At 42.4% G+C, this 21,394-nt stretch overlaps 1 protein-coding gene across 8 annotated transcripts in view; it reads right to left on the bottom strand.

The window, feature by feature from the left end:
• Positions 1-21,394, bottom strand: part of LOC135904829 (uncharacterized) — an 809,532-nt gene that overhangs the window by 661,328 nt on the left and 126,810 nt on the right. For 5 of the 8 annotated variants that reach the window (XM_065435817.2, XM_065435820.2, XM_070525263.1 and 2 more), the window contains 4 exons: positions 18,005-18,094; positions 17,579-17,705; positions 8,232-8,541; positions 4,268-4,462 (listed from right to left, as the gene is read on the bottom strand). In XM_065435817.2, the coding sequence (XP_065291889.1) occupies positions 4,268-4,462; positions 8,232-8,541; positions 17,579-17,705; positions 18,005-18,094 (722 nt within the window). The remainder of the gene's footprint in view (positions 1-4,267; positions 4,463-8,231; positions 8,542-17,578; positions 17,706-18,004; positions 18,095-21,394) is intronic. The other 3 variants (XM_065435819.2, XM_065435815.2, XM_065435818.2) reach the window with 2 other exon arrangements.

Genomic DNA, 21,394 nt, shown 5'->3' with positions numbered 1-21,394 from the left:
GACTGTCAGTGACGCACCCACTAAACCCGTCGGGCTCTTACACCCTGTTGCAATGGCAGAGTCGCCGTTTGCCCAAATTGGGATGGACCTTCTTGGCCCATTTCTGACATCTGCCAACGGAAATAAATTGGTCATAGTCACGACAGACTACTTCACCAGGTACACAGAAACCAATGCACTTCCGAGTGGCATGGCAGCTGAGGCAACACAATTTTTTATTGAGAACATCGTCCCAAGACATGGTCTCCAGCTGTCATCATAACAGACAGAGGAACCGCTTTCACAGCGGAGCTTTTAAGAAGTGTGCTCACACACAATGGCACAGCCCATAGGAGGAAAACAACATACCATCCTCAAACGAATGGGCCTACCGAACGACTGAACAAGACCCTTGCTGACATGCTCTCTATGTACATCGACATGGAGCAAAGAATTGGGACAAAATTCTGCCATATGTCACCTTTGCATATAATACGGCATGCCAGGAAACTACAAGAATGGCGCTGTTCAGTCTTCTCCACAGTCAAGAAATAACAACGATGCTTGACGCTATGCTGCCTTGTGATTGTAGCGATGCAGAGACTGACGCCACTCAAAGCGCTGGCTTGCACAAGGGAAATTCATAGAGGTGTTTTATGCTGCCTTCTAATGCGATTATCATACTTTGCTTACTTCAGGTACTTTGAGTTTATCTATCTAGACTCTTACACCAACCCACTTATCCAAGTTGTCTACTAGCTTAGGCCATAGGTATGCTATTGTCATGGTTCACTGAGAATGGGAACTTTAATTGCGAGAGGTCATCCTGTCGCACTCTATTGGTACATCCGAGAATAGGGTACGCAGTCCTCTTCTATTGAGCCTGCACGCATTCTCGAGTTTCTTGCGCATGGCTTCCTCGGCGCACTCTGGCGCCGAGGAAGCCCGGCAGCTCGTGCATGTTTGAAAAACCAGCCAGCAAAACCGTGACATTCATTGGTATAACCTCAACCACAGATCTGTAGTTTATCAACCAGGCGACATAGTTTGGGTATGGACGCCTATTAGACAGTGTGGCCTCTCTGAGAAACTTCTACGGTAGTACTTCGGCCTGTATAAAGTTCTGCGCCGCCTCAGCTACGTTACCTACGCAGTCGTTGCTGACACCACCTCTCTCGAAACACCACCAACATGTACCTGAAACTGTCCATGTGGTGCGCATGAAGCCCTTTTTCTCCGAGTGACATGTACAGCCTGCATTTGTGCTCTGACTACTATCCACTGCACATGGGGACGATGCTCACTCTGGAGGGAGGCCAATGCCACGCCCATGTCCGGATCGAGCCACGATGGTGATGACAATCTGCTCGAGAGGGCATGCAGGCTCAATAAAAGAGGACTGCGTACGCTATTCTCGGATGTACCAATAGGGTGCGACAGGATGACCTCTCGCAATTAAAGTTCCCATTCTCAGTGAACCATGACAATAGCATACCTATGGCCTAAGCTAGAAGACAACTTGGATAACTGGGTTGGTGTAAGAGTCTAGATAGATAAACTTAAAGTACCTGAAGTAAGCAAAGTATGATAATCGCATTAGAAGGCAGCATAAAACATCTCTATGAATTTCCCTTGTGCAAGCCAGCGCTTTGAGATGCTGGGGGTGTTAGGCACGCCACATAGCAACAATTTTACCTATAAAAGGTGAGCGCAAGCATCTTCTAGCTAACAATGAAGATAGAAGTTACGGGACACGTTCATCACCAAAATTTGCTGTATGTCTTTCATCATATTGTGGCACTGCCGTGGCACGTTTCGACGAGGTCAAGCACATTGTGTCTTGTGATTTAACGCATTTCAGTGATAAATAACAGTTCAGCTTTCTCTGTAAGGTCCACCATAGCGGCTGAAGGACGCATTCGTCACTGAAATCTGCAGCACGTCTCTTGTTGTAATGTACAAGCTATCGCTTACAAAGATATCAACACAAGATTGGTTCCTCCGGAATTTTTCCTGAAACATACAGAGGGTGACTGAAGCTCACCAAGATATTTTCATTTATTTTGCGAAAGGTGTTTATGACTCATCTGTGGATGTAGTCAAGTTCAAATACACAATGTAAGGTGTGAAACAGTTGGTAAAGAGCACTTAACCAAGTATGTTATTTGTTTTGTTGCTGTTGGCCCCCAAAACATCACGTCCTCAATGAAGATTATTCAGAATGTTTCTCAAGTTTTTCTAAATATGCTGTTAGTACTGTAACGGCGAAATGCATTTGCTTAAGATTATGACACAGAAATAAATAACATTCTAGTCAAAACAGGCATGTAATACTTAAGAAAACTGCTTGACATAAACTAAAATAATGGTTTCACTACTTTCTTCTATCGAGAAACCTTTAGGAAGTGTAAATCATACTCAGCATAGTTAATAACAATACTGAAATTTAGATGCTTATTTCTGCTTCTCTAACACTGCTAGTGACAACGTATTATTGAATGATTGCATTGTTATGCGAGGTAGCAGGGTACTATGAAGTTATTAACATTTGAAATTAATGAACTGTCTTCACTTTCATTTGAAGTTTTACGGCTCACGCTTGGTTGATAAGCAAAGTAGAACACTGTGGACACAATGGTAAAAATAAGTACCTAAGTAAACAAATGTGTGGCACAAAGTACTTGGAAAAGCCGATGACAGGTATTATAGAAAACAGCCCTTTCTTTGCAGATTAGAAATAGAAGAAACCTTCATTATAACAATGACACTTTATTTGCATTATCACTTCATTGGAAGTCTGCCAAGGTACCAAGCTCATGGATTTTAGGCTGTAATATTCGGAGTGCACTTAGCATGAAGTGTGAGCACAGAAAACATGTGGAAGCTGCTCTTCCTACATGTTTTATGTTCATTCCCAAGTGCATATTGTGTCCATTGCACTCAGGTCTTGGAAAAAATAATCTTCAATACCTGTGGCACGTACGTAGGACACCCATTACACTTGTAAATAGCATTTGTATCAGTCTCTCTGAGTAATCTTGGATGGTCCTAAAAAGTTTGCTGTGGCATGACGTTGCTTAAGTGTGTAAAACTACTTGATGAAACTTTCTGTCTTCTTTGAAGCAAAACAAAGTACCAAGACCAAAGTATAAATTTCCACAAAACTCTGTATTCATGGAAAACGTCATTGCAATGTTGGTTTGACAGTGCCATATGAGGAGCCACTGATAAGAAGTGGTACCGGAACCTGGCAGAGATGTCCGCTATATGGTACTTCTTTAAATATTTTTACCTGTACAGAAATGCAAGAACTGCTGTCACATTGGCCAACCACCCATTCATTTTATTATCTGTTTCAAGTACTTAAACTAAGCGGGAAGGTTTTTAACAGAATATCTGTTTTAAGACCCCCCTCCATATTTTTGCAGTACCACTTATAGTGGCGTTCATTTGTCTTTCCAAAAATTTTCCCATGATGAAGGATTACCACAAGACTATAACACACAAATGAGACAAAATAAATACAGCCTGCAAGAAATGACAAGAAGGAGAAAGCCCCTTACTCACTAGCCCCCAAAAGGTGGAGGAAAAATGGGGAAAACAGCCTCATCTAGATAGGTTGCCTCTCCAGACATTCTGGCTGAACGGTGGTGTGGCTGGTGAATGCCCACTGCTTCTCATCCCCTTACTGAATATTTATGACACTCCAGGTCTCTCTCTCTCCTTGTGCGTAATTTATAGAAGCATTTAATATTCATCAGAGGAATTTCATTGCAGTGAAAAAGTGAGGCAGTACTCCCAATTTCCAGAAAACATTAACTTAACATATTCCAAAGGCTTTCCTTTCAATAAATAAAAATAACTCTAGTATCAAAACCAACATGTACCTCATATTTTATCAACATGACCCAAGTGAGAGACTAGCTTGAGTGCCTCCTCTCTTTTGTGCCATACTTAGTTCGATTCATTTGCATGGCTTGCTTTTATATCATACAGCCAGAAAAATAGTATTAGTAATTGTGTTGCTGCTTCTGCCTTTTCTGTCCCTGGCATCATAGCTCTAACTGCGACAACTACACACACACCTCAATGAACACACAATCGCATCTGAGGTTACTCATGCATTTTGGAGCTGCAAACAATTCTTATTCAAAAGTGAAAAAAATGATTGCCCCAGGAAAGCAAAGTATATGGAAAGTCCATCAAAAATCACAGTTCCACTTCAGCCAGGGATTCATCTGAGCATGGCTGGTAACGAAATTGGTCACAAAACTCCAAACCAGCCCACCTCTTGCTCTCTACTGACCCTGCTCGCTCCTGGCTTCTGCTGCTGTCTTTTGTGGATTCAGAGCTTGCCATGCGCAAGAAACGAATGCGCTCCCACATTGCTGCCGAGAATCCTCCACAATCACGCCCAGCTCCACTGCGATCCACAGCATCTGAGTCTGACTCGCAGTCAGATGTGCTACCATGGTGACTGGCCCTGTGTGGACAGCACAGCACACGCAGTCAAAGAAGCCTTAAATGGCACAAACGATGCATCAATCAGACACCCCTGGTTCTCACAAACCAGTTGCACAGAATTCAAGTGTTCACAGCACCTAGTCATGAACACTTGCACCTATGATTGCTATGAGCTGAGCCACCATATTCTTCTACAAGTCTATTATGATACTTCATAACCACTTTCAGTTGTAGATATATCACAAAAATATCTAGATTCTGTCATAGAGTAGGAACTCTAATGTCTTCAGCAGATTACACAGATAGAGGCTGTAGTATCTCAGCTACTTCTCACCTGGTGATGTGCTCTAAACCTGACAACTACAAAATTCTTACCACAATAAATAAAGTTGGGAATATCCATAAGCATGCCTTTAGAAGCAAGTAATCTTGTCTATGAATGGTTTAGCAGGACAGAATTAGACCATGCATTTCGAACAACACGAGTACTCCAAAAGGCATAAAGCAGGCTCCCGTTACTAGAACATGAGAAGATGTTAGACATTTGTCCATCTTACCAGGAGTTCATTGCATCTATAAGAAGCTTAGCATGGATGCCCCAACAATTAAGTTTATCAGAGGATTCAGCTAAGAGAGTTTACCTGGAAGGGTGTCTAGCAGACTTTTCTAGTCTGTTTTAGAAAATGGAATTGCATTCACCTATACAGTATAAAACAATTACACTTTTGACTTTTTACATAACATCTTCACAATTAGTATTTATAACCTTGCTCTGCAATTATTAAACAATAATACATCTACAGCACATGATATATGCAATCGTTTACATTATTGCCTATCATAATATCCTAAGTACTCAGCCACCTTACAACCTTTGCAATTAAATTTTTAAAAAGAGGGGGGGGGGGGGAGGAGTGGTGGACTCCGAATTAATTTTGACACCGTGAAGTTCTTTAACATGTCACAAAATCTAAGCACACGTGCATTTTCTATTTCGCTCTCGTCGAAATGCGGCTGCCGCGGTCGGGATCAAATCCATGACCTCTAGCTATACCATAGCCGTAAATCTACCGCGGCGGGCACAGAAGTGTTGATTTGACGGTCGACCGCTTGTGTAGTGTCTCCTGGACCCTGCGGTGTGCTTTAATTAATCCGGCTCTGGACGCCCTATGTAAGCTGCCCACTTGACATATTTGCATGGCGTTTATTTTTCAGAAATAGCAGCAAAGTACTGTATCGTACCTTGAAGTTAAGCTTATCCAGTTTCCCCGTAACTGCCATCATATAGTAATAGGGTTTCCTTGCCATCTCATGTCACCTTCCCCCCTTCCTTAAATGGGAACTGCCTCTTCTCCTCCCTACTCTCTGCAGTTATATCTGCGTCCCCTCTGGCCTCGCACATTATTAGAAAGAAAAGCGCTGCAGTTTCTGCCATGCTTCTGAAGGGAGTCACAGATAACTACAGCTGTCAAGCAGCTAATGTGGCGACGGCCATGGAGCTCCAGAGGGCATTGTGCACATTCAACGTGGTGGGGTGAAAACGAGTTTCTCCCATCGCCTTTCCTCTCTGACTCGCGCCTGTCATCTATAAACACATTCTGAACCCCCCCCCCCCAACGACGCGGTGTTCGCGACAGGAGCAGCAGCAGCAGTGGGAAAGTCGAAGGAAGAGGCAAAGAAAGCTTCACTTTAAAAGGAAAAGCAGTGAGAAGGCTTCTCTGATACCAAGAAGCTAGGCAGAAAAAGAAGTAGACTTGGTTCTCGGCGTGTTTGGTATTATCCTGTCAGCTTTAGTTTCATTTATTATAGTGCCTTTATAGCACTGAAATGAGGAGTGGTCAATTTTAAAAATGATTACAACATATTCATGAGAGCAAGCTCAAAATGGGCTCTTATAAGCCTTTATAACCAGGAAATTTTAAACACACTTTCAAATACGATTTCCACTAATAATCAGATATTTACCAAATGGCTTCATTAAGTTGCATAGAATTCTTGCATAAAACTTTGCTCTGCTAGCACGTGGACGTGCCAACAATTAACCTAATCGGATAATTGCTGGTCATAAAACGATGCTTAGAAAGCATACATTTCACATCTTGTAAGTGGAAGCTGCTGGGAGCAACATCAGGAAAGCAGAGAGGATGATCCATGCATTATCTACCAGAATGCATGAAGGGCATGTTCACACTGGTAGGGTTTTTCTGGTCCCACGACGTAGATTTTCCAGTCGTCAATCTTGTTGCTGACTGGAAAAAGCCCTCATTGCGTCAATTGGCCCGAGACCAATTTTCATCGCAGGAGAAGCATCACTTGTCATAAGCCAAACAGAACGCAGGATTTTTGGCTTGCTGGCTCGTGTAAGATAATCTTTCCGATTCCCACAATGCATAGAATGGGCAAAATTTTTTGGATACACATGTAGACCAAACGCTCTCGCACTAACCATGAATTTGGAACAAATCTGTGAGAAATTATCTTGCAAATGACACAGCACACATTGCAAGATTTGGCAGGCAGCAATGAACATTTCATCACGCAACCGGAAACAGCTTTACCAGAGTGAACAGGGCTTAACAGAGCCACAGTTGCCTATTACCAATGGGATATTATATTGTCATCCTGAATGATAACTCTGAATGCGATATCATACACCTGTTATCGGCGAATGGCAGCTTTCCAGAATTTGTGTTCCTCAAGGTCTCAAGGTACCTAGCAGCAATTACTGCATAGCAATGCTAACAACATGACTCTTTTTTACATTGTGTGCAGTGCACATCTACTGCTGGCCCTGTCGGGTACAGCATGTCCATGCTATGATGACTTCTGCACCAGTGACGTCTGCAACAGGAAATGCATGTGTGGGGCAGATATCGAGTAGTTCCTGGCACACAAGGTGACAGATAGATGTCTATCTGCATGTGGTATGGTTTTGAGAAAGGTACACTGCTTTGAAGTTGTACTTGTAACAATGTAACTTGCAAGTTAACAGGCATTTCGAGCTCAGTGTCAATAAAAAAGGAGATGCAAAGGTAGCCATGGCTCCCTATGATGTAAATGGTTCTAGGTTGTATGGTTCCCCAAGTCAGTACTGGCTGGCAAGTGACGAAGTTATGTATCACACTTAGCACAAATGTCTGGTGTAGTTAAGTTTTAGATTGTAGCATGAACAGTTTAGGTGCATATGCTAGACTACGAGAAAAATCTCGCTGCTATGATGTGAAGATCAACCATAGTATTGCAACATGTCATATCTGTAAGAAAGAAAACTCGATGTGCATAAAACTTTTAAAATTTATGCTAAATTTACACTGCTCTCAAATAATTTTTTCTGAAGACCATTAACATGCATTTTTCAATGTGCTGCCTCCACAAATAGAAGCACTGCAAAAGGTAACAATAATGATGAAAAAAGAATGCTGCAGTCCCTTCTTGGCTCTCCTAGGTGAAAAAAAATATATGCTTTCAAACTGTTGATCACAGCTTAAGAAATGGAGAAAGCAAAAATGGGAAAACATTTTTCGTCCATACTGGGCACTCAGACAAGGGCCAAAATGAAACTTCGTCTTGCACACACATTAAACAAGCGGTTCTTTGCTGGGACTATTATTCAGGAACAATAGGCCTAAGTCAGTTACCCTACCGTCATTGGGAGCTGTAGCAATACCCGAGTGGCATAGCGGTCACCAGAAGCTGCTAGCAATAGACATAGCCCGAAGTAGCATTTCAAATGTTGGCAAAAAAAAGCACCTGTTTCAAAGTTTTATAAGTTAATCTTAAAATCTAACCTCCGCAGTGGTGCCCTCCTGTAGTGATTCCTTCCCCCACTTGCTTCTCTACATCGCAGTGGTGGTATCACAGTACCACTGTCCTTACGGTGTTCAGCACAACACTGAATAGGCCCAGGTACTGCAGAAACACATTCAGATGAAGATGTTGATACAAGAGGCATCCTATTTTGTGAGTCTGTTCTTTGCATCTCGGCAGTGTTTTCTTCCAGAGTAGTGCACATGGCAGTGACAGGATGTGATGAACAGTTGTCCTCAATTGTAGGATGATGGTTGACAAGCGCAAAAGAGGCTATCGGCCAGGGCTTAGCTGCAATAAAGAAAATAAATTTAAAGCATGGTCAGTTTTCAGATCATGATATGTAAGCACTTCTTTTACAAACATTTTCTGTCACTTGAGTTGTGCTTACTTTCTTTTCATGCTTTGAATGAGCTTTTTTTGTGTTCATTTACTACTCCACTGTATGCTACAACTTCTCTGTTGCTAACCCCTTCTTTATTGCTGACCACTATAGTCTAGGGAATTTGCATTAATATAGCCAATGACGAGCAGAGTTGTCATGAAGAAACATACTACTGCGCAGTGTGAACATATGATGATTATATTCGTCAGCCTGCTTTAGTGACCTGCCGTGGTGGCTTAGTGGCTATGGTATTGCGCTGCTCAAATTCAAATCAAATCCCAGCTGTGGCAGCCGCATTTTGAGGGGGGGAGGGAATGCAAAAACATTCATGAGCCATGCATTGGGGATACGTTAAAGATCTCCTGGTGGTCAAAATTAATCCGGAGTTCTTTACTACCTCGTAATGAAATTGTGTTTTTAGCATGTAAAACCTCTGAATTCAATTCAATTGAGCTTGCTTTAGTTGCAGTTGAACACTAGATGGTGGTGCTTGTTAATGTTAGTGGCATTGTGTGTAGTTTTTCTCTTTATTATGGGCTGCTTAAATGTTTGAATTGGAAACATGGCTGCCTGCATGTGCCATTTCTGGGAAGTTTCTGTAAAATTTTGTATAACTTTCGTCATTTCCTGCATAGAAGTTAAGAAAGTAACTAAAGGCAGAAATAGTTAAGGGAGAGTCGCTTAAGTAGGTAACAATAGAAAAAAATCAGCACTATTTAATTGGATGTTAGCATCACATTATTAGCTAAGAACTTTGCATCAGTAACTAGAGCTGCAGCTCAGCTGGTTGACATAAATATACTGTTAATAAAGGCCACCTTTTTTTCTCCTGCACAAATCACGTTCATGCTTCCATTACCCGGTTTTGCTTATCAATGTTACTGTTACAACCACCACTTGCTATATCATGATCATAACTTTCATTTTTGCATGACGCAAAATCCACAGCAATGTCTCACTGTACCCAATGGCATTCACGGTCGCTTCAACACTTCTGCAACCTATCCTGTCAGTGAAGTTGACGACAATACAGAATGAAAATCATATCAGCAGGAAATGTGTGCTTCCAGCAGGATTTCTTTCATCAAGCCTGCTTGGTACATTTAGCCCACCACTAGATTATGATGGTGACATCACCAAAAATTTCCATTTTAAAATAATTATAGTCCATAGTCATGGCACACTTGAGACGGTAAAATCCTTCTATTCAAGGTTCAGCAGCCCCTTTTAACAGAGGTGTGGAATGTGTCTGGTATTAAAAGGCACCAGGTCAAATACTTTATGTGACAAAAAGGTGTCAAATGTGCCTTTTAACAGAGGAGTTATTGGCAATCACAAGCTGCTTCTACTATGCATTTCACAGCCTTCCTGTCCTTTTCTTCATTCCCATTGTGTTTGAAGCTCTGCTGCTGTGTTGACATGAAACAATACCCAAGTCTGCCACATAACCTGATCTTGGAGGTCATAGTATCAGCGCAGTGGTATTGTTCTCCACCATAACATGGATGGCATCAATGGAATATTGGTCATAAAATTTCAGCATTCTTGGTCCCACTGGACGCATTGCTTCATGAGGACATCTTAATAAATTCATGTTTATAGGTGCATCACAATAAGCCAAAAGGTTGTAAAGATATTAAGAGGTTACAGGAAAGGGCAGGCAGTCTTTCCAGTATAATTGCAGGCTCCTTAATGCCTGTAAGGGAATAATACTTGGCAAGTATTGTCTTATAACAGGGAAGGTTTATTTTATAATCTAGTTGAGATCAAAGGCAGAAGTTAAGTGTTGTTGAACAGGTCATGTAATGTGTAGAGCAGATAGCCAATTAGAGTAACAGAATGGGTGACAAGGCAAGGAAAATGCAGCTGAGGATTCAAAATTAAATTGTGGGGTTTTATGTGCCAAAACCACGATCTGATTATGAGGCACGCCGCAGTGGGAGACTCCAGAGATGTGGACCACCTGGGGTTCTTTAACGCGCACCTCAATTTATGTACAGGGGTGTTTTCGCATTTTGCCCCCATCAAAATGCGGTTGCCGTGGCCAGGATTCGATCCTGCAACCTTGTGCTTAGAAGTCCAACACCACAGCCACTAAGCAACCGCAGCGGGTACAGTTGAGGATGGCAGAGGTTTGTGGGGTGTGATGAGAACAGAACATTTGCAGGCATAGGATAGTGTCAGCTTATGCAACAAAGGAATAATTGTAGATCACTGGAAGAGGTCTTCATAATTAAAGGGACCCTGAAAAGATTTTGATTATATTGCACAAACGTACTGAGTTGTTAGAGTAGGTCCTCCTGATCATTAATTGACGCATCTGAGTGCTCCGCGTAAAGCGTGCAATTTATTATAAGGTTTTAAAAATGTACATCGCTGCCGGTTGCGGCACACTGCTCGGTGGAATTTCCAGCCGCCCCTAACTATATGACGTAAATCACCCAATTGACGTCACTAGGGTGAGCTATCCAATTGACTGCTCAGGGCGCGTCATCGATAATTTTTCCACCTTTATGGTGAACAAATGTTCGTAATAGTTAATAATGTTAGTTAATTTGTTTCTATAAAAAGAAAGTAACAGAAAGAGAATGCACAAGAACAATTTCTCACTACACTTAAGCACTTCTGGCACACAGCAAGTGTCGTCTGCTTGCGTTACAACGTGCTCCATTTTAATGAGAGCTCCGCAGTCGGAGTCGGTCTCAGTCTTTTCACGAGTACTATGATTTGACTTTGTTTCGCTGTGGACTGCAAACGTAGCGACTGGCAATATGTCAAGCTGCGACATCGTGTCGCTCTGCAAGGCAGCAGACAAGCAGACTGGCTGCAGCACGTCGGACTGCCGTTATCCGATCGGCACCAGGATTTGCGCATTTGCGACCGTCACTTTACACCAGATGATTACTAACGCAATAGTGTTTCGCAAGCCCGGTATTAGGGTAAACACAAGCCCACGGGGACAGGGCCTGGCCATTTCACCATGTAATTTCACGGGATGAGAAGCGCAAATGTGAATGGTCTGCATGGTGCAGCCGCCTGGTGGCACAGAGCTCAACCACACACAGTACCAGTAACAAAATATATTCTTCTTTGCTGCTGGTGTAAATTTCTTGCAAGAGTGTAATCGTTAACACATTGTTTTTGTAAATGTTTAAAATGTTTTACACTTGGTTAGAGCAATATTAGCGCTTTGTTTGGCTGGTTAAGCTCTGCGCCAACAGGTGGCTGGACCGTGCAGATCGATCAGGCCGCTTACATATGTCTACGCTAAAGTTCCTTCATCAGCTTGAGTTTATGCCTCCAGCCATCTGTCGAAACGACCAGCTCGCCTGTGGTTACCGGGATAACAGACACGTTTGGCGCTACGACAGAATGCTCGCAATGCACACTGCTTCCATAGCTCTCGCTTGGGGGTCGACTGCTAAGCAGCTGGTGGAGAGTTTGGAGAGGCTTCGTGCACTCGCTCCTAGAGAACCAGAAGTCGACGACAAGACGTGCCATCATGACGCAGAGCCAGTGAAGGCCGAGCTTAGCCCCGATCACCCGGCGAACGAGTTGAGGAGAAAATGCATGACTATGGAGGAGGGTTATTGTAATCGTCCATAGCTCTCTTAATATGAGGCGTTTCACAAAAATTGTGGTGCAAATGCGTAACTTTAGCTGTACCCTACAAGCCTACAAAATTTGTCCAAACCGTTTCAGGGGCCCTTTAAGTGGGCATAAAAAAGATTGATGACGGCAGTTTTGCCAATCTTGTAACACCTCAGTGCTGTTATAGAGCCTCTCTGACATTACAGAACCTTGCCAAGTAGCACCTTCCTGGTCTCACATTGTCTCCTTAGTCTTCACCAGTTTCACAAACCTACAAAAGTCTCATTGAACACTGTTGATGGCCACCAAATAAGAAAGGCAAATAAATAAAACCAAAGCAAAGAGCCATTGATTGAGTCAATATGTGTATGTGTTCACATAGACAACATATTCTTGCAAAACTTGTAGTGCCTGTCTGAGAAAGGAGTCCTGAAGATGAATAGGAAGTGTGAGGCAATAATTACTTTTGTGAAGTGCCTAGGTCAAGAGAAGCATAGCCTCCATAAAGATAAGGAAGGCAATGACCATGCCTAGGGGTAGGGGCATGGAAGAGAAAGATTAATACAATGTCAGAGTAAAGAGACCACTCCACCTGTATTTCTTTACATTTCTGATGCAGCTATGACAACTTGAAGCTGATGTGCGTTCATACTACAACCGGCTGACACCAAGATGGACACAGATTTGTCCAGAGGTACTAGACCTACGGCAAAGAGCCGATCAGCTTGGAACTCAGAGTTGGCTCAACAGAGTTCCTCACCTGGGACACTTCCAAGTCAGGCGCAACTGTGGCAGGACTCGCTAAGCAAGTCACTGTGAAGATTTATCAACGTGGAAGAGAACTCTGAATTCTTTTGACAAGATTATATAAGAGCTGCAAAGGATTGTCAGCTAGATGTAATCATAGGAATTCTTTGGCTTCTTCAGACCCAGAACACGCAATTAAAAAAAAAAAGAAACAGTTTAGAGCTGCCATGGTGCAAGTGATGAACCACCCATAAGGTGACATCATGAAGACAAATTTTTAAGGGAAATGAGCCCTTCCAACTTCCTGGATAAAGTTTCATGGGTATGCTTGCTCACAAAATGAATTGATGACTGATAAAGGTAAGAGCTTAAACATACTTTTCTTTCTTTATGGCACCGCAAGGAAATGGTACAACATTTGGATTATGGAATATACTACAGTAACAAGTGGAGTGACTGGAGGAAAAGCTCGCTGTCCTCTTTCACTGGAAACCCAGTCCAAAAGTGCAATAAGGCAATCACAAATAACCACTTGGGCAGTACTCTTTTTTACTACTTTGAATAAGAGAGACTTCATTAGTATATCGCCAACCTGTAGTTACCACAAAAATCAGTTGTGCTTATTCTGCTGCTTAGTAAGAGCACAGAGTGTAAACTACACAAGCTAAACAAGTCAATACTGCTGAAAGCATTCTTGATTGTCCAAGATCATTACACTAATCATTACAGAAACCACATCGTGCAGTCGCCAGCATGGAAGCATCTTATTCAGGCAGCCATATGTGAATCATGCAACTGAACCAAATGCACAACTTTAGCCTAAACAGCCAAGTTCTTAAACGCCAAAAAAACCAACCACTTTATCACCTTATCCCTTTCTGAAGCCAGCCTGTTACCTTGGTTGACTGAAGTCCAGTGTTGCCGTTATTCTACTGGAGATTACCTTGGCGAATATTTTATATAATATTGGAAGTAAGCTAATGGGCCTATAATTTTTCAATTCTTTAATGTCTCCCTTTTTGTGGATTAGTATAATGTTGGCATTCTTCCAGTTCTCTGGGACCCTTGAAGTCGATAGACAGTTTGTATAAAGGGCTGCTAGTTTTTCAAGCATTATGTCTCCTCCATTGTTGATTAAATCGACTTGTAGTCCATCTTCTCCTGCCGCTTTTCCCCATTTCATGTCTTGCAAGGCCCTTCTAATTTCATTGCTAGTTATAGAAGAAGCCTCTGTAACCTGCTCATTACTACTCCGAATGGAGGTATCGTGGCTGCTCTGGGTACTGTACAGGTCAGTATAGAATTGTTCCGCTGTTTTTACTGTATCTTCAAGTTTGCTGATGATATTACCCGGCTTATCTTTCAGTGCATACATCTTGTTTTGTCCTATGCCAAGTTTCCTCCTCACTGACTTCATGCTGCGTCCATTTTTTACTGCTTCCTCAGTCTTTCTTGCATTACACTTACAAATATCCCATATTTTCTCCTTGTTGATCAGTTTTGACAGTTCCGCAAATTCTATTTGATATCTTGAATTGGACACTTTCATTCTTTGTCGTTTCTCTATATTCAAGCAATTGTAGGTAATAGTGCTGCTGAGCCTAAGAGGGAGAGTGTGTTCAAAATGCACACATCTCTCCATTGCTATTATCAATGTACACAAATAGCAGGTGTAAAACTTGAAACCGAAGACTCTTACACTGTCATTTCAGTCATACAATGTGATGAGCTTAAGCATATGAAAGTGACTGTCTCCAGCAACAGTCCAGCATTCAGAAGTAAAAAGGCTAAGAACTTAGGCAGGCAAAAAGGGGGATAACACCATGGTTAATTACACTGTACCATACCATGGCGTTCTGGTGGAGCAGTTAATCCGTGACCTCAAGATGTACATAGCTTTATACCCAAACTTTCCTAGCAGCTGGCAATGTATTCTGGAAGCTGCTGTTCAGTATTGCAACCTGTCTTACAGTGGTTGCACACCTCATTTTGCCACCTATGTAACCAGCCCATAACTACCAGCAGATCATCTCCTGGGAGTAATTGACAATCCCTACCTTTCCTGTCCTTGCTTTCTCTCTTCTCTCTTCCCATCATTCCACAAGAGTGTGCAAAGATAAAGGAAGAGCAACAGCAGTACAAGTTGTGGATAAAGAGAAGGTGTGACACCCAGTGATGGAAATGGCCACGAGCGTTTTTGGAGCAGGCTTTGTAGAAACAAAAATGACTATTTGGAGCAAATTTTGTAGCAGTCAAGTCAAGTAGGCCCATTGTGCATGATTGTGGGCTGGACACTATGCCTGCACGTCGAAAATAATTACAGAGTACCCGCGCGCATTATTTCAAATATTTTTTAGAAAGTTAATGCGCATATACGACCACTCACAAACAAATTACAACCATCACGTGACTGCACTCAGCCAACCTGTACACTCAAAAAAGAAAACACTACGCATCTTTAGCAGTAAAGCAAGGCACCCAAAGGCAAAAAAAAACTGACAGCGATACCGTCACGTGGTAGGCAAGGTGGACTCACCGTGGTTGCTCAGTGGCTATGGTGTTAGGCTGCTGAGCACGAGGTCGCGGGATCGAATCCCGGCCATGGCGGCCGCATTTCGACGGGGGCAAAATGCGAAAACACCCGTGTATTCAGATTTAGGTGCACGTTAAGGAGGTATGGTAGGGTAAATAGTGCATTTTAGTTTTAACGTAATATTTTAGAAACGGCTGTAGATATTCGCATCAAATTTCATGCGCTTACAAAAGATGCTCTTGGGTACAACATGAGAGACTTTGTTTGTGTCTAGATGGTTTGCCTTTTCTGTAGACCACTCGTAGAATTTCAGGTGTGTTTAATTATTTGATGTACCTTTTCTCTGCAATCATGCAGAGGAATCTGATGATATTACCCAGTGTTATTCTAAATACCCATAGGTTACATCTGAACTAAAGAGGTATCATATCCACTTCGGAGTTCGCACCGAAAAAAAATATGTCTCCTTGCACAAAGCCACAAGGAGGGTTTCTTGCAGTGTAAATTTTTCCAGTGTTATCATTCATATCATCAGAGATTTTTTTAGTTCAGAATATTTATGACTGGTTGTAGTACATGTGTAGAAAGTTACACTGGAATGGGATGAATACTTAATGAGAAAAGGTACATTGAATTTGACAAATTCATAAAGAATGCAATTTGAGAAAAATGAAGTTCTATGTTCGTATATTGCTTGTGGATGCGCAAAATGCCCCAGGAGAATGTATTTCACTGCTGACTTTCTTGCAGGCGTCTCCAAAACCCTTCTTAGTGTTCTTTTTTATCCGTCGTCCTTCCTTGCTCTCAACAGTCATAGAATTCTGCCCTGCCAACACGCTCTTTGTCCATCCTGTCAAGGGCAATATTACAAAACAGACCTGGAACAATTCCAAGGGCCTCCAGAACAGCTTTTCGTGCAGAATTACCGTTATTTCAGTAGGCTACAGGACAGTTAGTTGCAGTTTTCAATGTGTAAGCACTGACAAGGTTTTCTTAGGGCAGTGACACCAGATGAGTTGGTTGAGCGACTCATTGGTCTTCTGTATTCATCCATGAATACATTTGCTCAGCAAATTGATTACCTTTACAAGTTCTCTTTCTGCTTCATATGCTGGATGATCGTGCCATTTTCTGGGCAAGCAATACGTTTGAAACTCAAAACAGAGGCGATCACGTAAGCAAAAGCAAGAGTTTGACATAATATAGTTCTTTTCTACAAAGGATTATTATGTCAAACCTTGCTTCGAGTAGTTAACAAATTCGACTTCGCCCTGCCATTTTCTAGCCACCTGGTTAGCTCAGATGGTAGAGCGGCTGTACCAGAAAGGCAGTGGTCTCGGGTTTGAGCCCCGGACCAGAACGAATTTTTTATAACCTGCGATGCTTTACTTAGGAGGAACCCCTATGGGATTCCTTTGTGGCAATTGCTACGAACGGGTGGATGCCATGTGATGCTAACTTTTTTCTGTTCTGTACTATCCGGGGTCCGGGGCTCAAACCCGCGGTGGTCTTGGGTTTGAGCCCCGGACCAGAACGAATTTTTCATAAACTGCGATGCTTTACTTATGAGGAACCCCTATGGGATTCCTTTGTGGCAATTGCTACGAACGGGTGGATGCCATGTGATGCTAACTTTTTTTTTGTTCTGTAGAAACTGTTACTCCCTTTACTCAATGCCGATGTGCCTGTACGGCATTGTGAATAAATAAATAAATAAATAAATAAATAAATAAGAATTGCATCATATGTTATTGTTCTTTCATTTCTTATGTCTTGCTGAAATTCCTACTCTGTCCCATACAGCTGCTTACAATGGCTGAAAAAGAAACAACACCTGCCAAATTTATTTGAAAAAAAGGAAACAGTGGTAGGATCTCAAACAAGCAAATATGCGTTTATAACCATATTAGCAGAATTATTTGGCATAATATGTAACTCTCTTCCATAGCACAATGAAATCAGCTGAATGAGGCTGCTGATAATAAACACTAAAAGCACACAAAGGTATGGTTGTGCAACTATGATGCTAAATTACTGAGGCAATACATTACAGCAGGCACCATAGACATTACCTCTCCAGTGTTGTAGCGAAAGTCTCCTGCCACACTGCTCATAGTGAGGTGCCAAACCATGGCCAGCTGTCCCTTGATTTTCATCACACTGCCTTGGCGTCCTGCTCTCGTTTATCCTTACACCAGCCTGGACACAGAAAATGAAAATGGTGTCATTGTGCTACAAAAATAAAGGCCACCTTGTGATCACCATTTAGTAATGTAAAAATAATGCTGTAAAACAAAATTCTGCAAGAAAATAACAGTCCCACCAAAAAAAAAAGGGGGGGGGGGTATTCCAAACAGCCACAGTACCTTTTTAAAATAAGCTATATCAAAGAAATACCATCCTAAACAAGAAGCTTTGAGAAAGCACAGAAGCATCTGTTCGCTGCCTTTTTTTGCTTACAATGCACCCCTTCTTTGAGAGCACCAAGTGTTGTTTACCGGTAGAGATATTTTTCTCTTCGCCACGTCATCTTCCTCCATTTGTGCAGAATTAACTGGCTCTTGCTCCCGGCACAGGTCTCTGTTGGCCTGCAGTAAAGAAGTTTTTCTATTCAAAGGCACCAAGTGAGCAGTAAGTATGCTCCATACTATTTATTGTGCCATTCTAGACTTTTTCACACAAGCCCTCTCCTTTCTGCTATCCATCTAACCACCGCTACTTTTTAGTGACACAGACAACTGTGCACAGTTACTCTTACCCACTTTAGTAGATACTCTATTTCATTTTTTATATATATACTGACAAGAAACAAATTCTAATGTTGAGAAAATTACTATATTAATGCCCATCGTAACTTTGCTATTTTTAAAGGAGTAATAATGCAGAAGCTAGTTTTATTGTTTTTTGCTCTGATCAATGGCTATTAACCCAGTAATCACGGCATGGAATTTTTTTCTCATGCACACAATAACAAATTACATCCTATGTTATTACGGCCAGTCTTAGCTTTAATTTTGAGTAGTACTAAGAATTTCGCCATATTGCAGTATGCCTAATAAACACAGCAGATTCTCTTGTAACATTTTGAACCAATGATGCACACTGGATGCACACTGGATGCATTCATATTGTGCCACAGAAGGCTGAGTTTCTATATTACTTCAGTAAGAGAGGTAAAGAGCACACTAGACATGCTTCAATTGCCATCACCCCCCAAAAATTTAGTTTTTGATCACAAACTGAGTGCCAGTGCTGTGATGAAGGAGATGACATCTCTTGCCCCTCGTTCTTTGGTACATAAAAATGCACGGACAGAAATGTTCAGTCCCTGTGCTAATTGAGCCCTATTCCTTCAGACATGTGATGTGCACTGCACATGAATGAAGATTGTTCTTATGGGCTATACAGGGCAGAGCACTGCACAGGCTGGTTTTTCAGGCCTGTGCCCAGCCCGAGCCCGAAAGTACCATGCGTTGGCCCGCCCAAGACCAGCCTGGCTATTTGAAACCTGGCCTGTACCTGGCCCGGACTCAAAAGGTTCTATCCCAGCCTGACTTGGCCCAGCCTGGCCCGGTCCTGTTCGACCCATTAGCCCTTGAGCTTATACAAAGCTAGGTAGAGTTCTTAGTTATTGTGAAGACACTCTCATGTGATCAATGGGCACTGAGAGGTCTTCAAGCTGCATCAAAGCAGCTTCTTGCCCTGCATCCCCTCTCTCTGGCTACTTTAGCTGTGACAGAAATAAACATTAAATTTCATTGCTAGTCAAACATGCACGGATTATTACTAGAATATTTGGTATGAATACACACATATACAATGGACAGTTAGGAAAAAAGGGAAGGATCAGGCTGGCAACAGCTACCAGGGGTGGCACAATGCCTGCTTAGATTTAGAAAGGAAGATACAGAAAAGTAAATCTTCCGATCACCATACTTTGAAGTGTGAAGTGTGATCACCATGCTTTGAAGTGTGATATGAATGGCCATACTACATTTTCTAAATATTTGTGTGGCAATATACCATAGCAAAGGCATAGATGATCATTCCCATACATACCGCCAGCCATTTCATCTCACTTTTAAATCTCATATAATCATTAGGATGTACAGTGATAAAACTCGAGCCAATAACGCGAATGTAAATTTAAATAGGCTGGTCTATTGGTTTTCAGGAATACCATAACATACGACCACTATAAACTTCTTTTTACTCATATACAATCATATTTTGAATTGAATTGTGGGATTTTACATGCCAAGATCATGATTTGAACATGAGGCATGCCGTAGTGGGGGATTGAAGATTTGACTAACAGGGGATCTTTAATGTGCGCCAATGCATGGGAAACAAGCGTTTTCTGCGTTTCGCAAAAATGACAGCATGATTACGAGGGAATGATGTTGATGGAACTGCAAAGGTAGTATGATGATGAGGGTATGATGACAATTTGATGACGTTTCTGAAATGATAATGACGCTATGACAGCATTACAAGAATGGCATGACTAGAACGGAATGATCATGACTGTATGACGACACTGACACTACCATAACCTTAAGGACATATGTAGTGACTCAAGTTACTAGACCCCAATTGGGCCACATGGAGTTTTAGTTACTTAGTTAATTAGTTAGTTAGCTACCTAGCTAGCTAGTTAGTCAGTTTGGATGGATGGATGGACAGACGGGCAGAGAGAGAGAGAGAGAGACAGACACAGACAGACAGACAGACAGACAGACAGACAGACAGACAGACAGACAGACAGACAGACAGACAGACAGACGGACGGACGGACGGACGGACGGACGGACGGACGGACGGACGGACGGACGGACGGACGGACGGACGGACGGACGGACGGACGGACGGACTGACAGACAGACAGATAGTGCTAATGCTGATCACATTAAATGACGGGGCGTACAGTGGATGCGGTTGATCACTGGTACTATTTTCTTCGCGGCTGAAGGCTGCCACTGATCTGCTCTAATCTGTGCAGCATACAGCTGATGTGTCGTGGCCTGCCTGCCTAGACTTTCCCATAAACCTAAAGACATCACTGATCTAAAATATGCAGAGGGATGCAATTTTTATAGTCTTCAGTTCTGTGCAGTTGCAAATAGCATGTCCCTGTCTAATCCGGGCCCGACTGAGGCCTGGGACCCAAAGCTCCTAGGCCCGAGCCCGGCCTGGGAGTGAGTCAACAATTGCTTACCTAGCCCGCGCCCGGTCCGTGGGCCAGCCAGGGCCTATGCAGAGCTCTAATATGAAGACTTTAAAAGCAATATTTGAAAATAGACGTTTTGAGATAAAGGAGATATGCTGTCAGCTGTGGCAACCACAGGGTAATGGGTGATATGTGGTAATTAGCTGCTAATTAACCAAATTAACTGACTTTTAAACATTTAGTTTTAGCACGCTCATCACAACTGAGAAATTGAAGCAAACTCTCCGTATGAACTTTTGGATCTGGAAAAATTCGATCACCTGCAGAATTATGGCACTACAAATTTTGGCTATCACAGCATGCAACACCAAAACTGGGAGGTTGCAGCGAGCACAAATAAGCGCCCCTCGAAGCGACGTTCTGCTTGCATCATCCAGTAGCGAGCCGCCGGCATACTGCAACTCCATGCTCTTCGCTGTCGCAGCGCACTGGCTGCCCACCGCTGGCCGACGTAAGCAGAACGTTGTTTCGAAGGGTGCGGCTTCGCGCTCATGCAACCTCCAAGTTTTGATTTTGCGCACTTTGACAGCCAAAATTCAGTGTGCCATAGTTCCACGGGTAATCACAATTTTCGGGATCCAAAAGTTGATATGGTTTGTATGGATAGCCTGCTTCAATTTCTCAATTGTTATGAGCCCGCTGAAACTAAATGGTTAAA

This window comes from Dermacentor albipictus, chromosome 1, assembly GCF_038994185.2.
Source record: "Dermacentor albipictus isolate Rhodes 1998 colony chromosome 1, USDA_Dalb.pri_finalv2, whole genome shotgun sequence".
NCBI lineage: Eukaryota > Metazoa > Arthropoda > Arachnida > Ixodida > Ixodidae > Dermacentor > Dermacentor albipictus.
The sequence above is the reverse complement of the archived record's forward strand: the minus strand, read 5'-3'. Positions and strand labels throughout refer to the sequence as shown.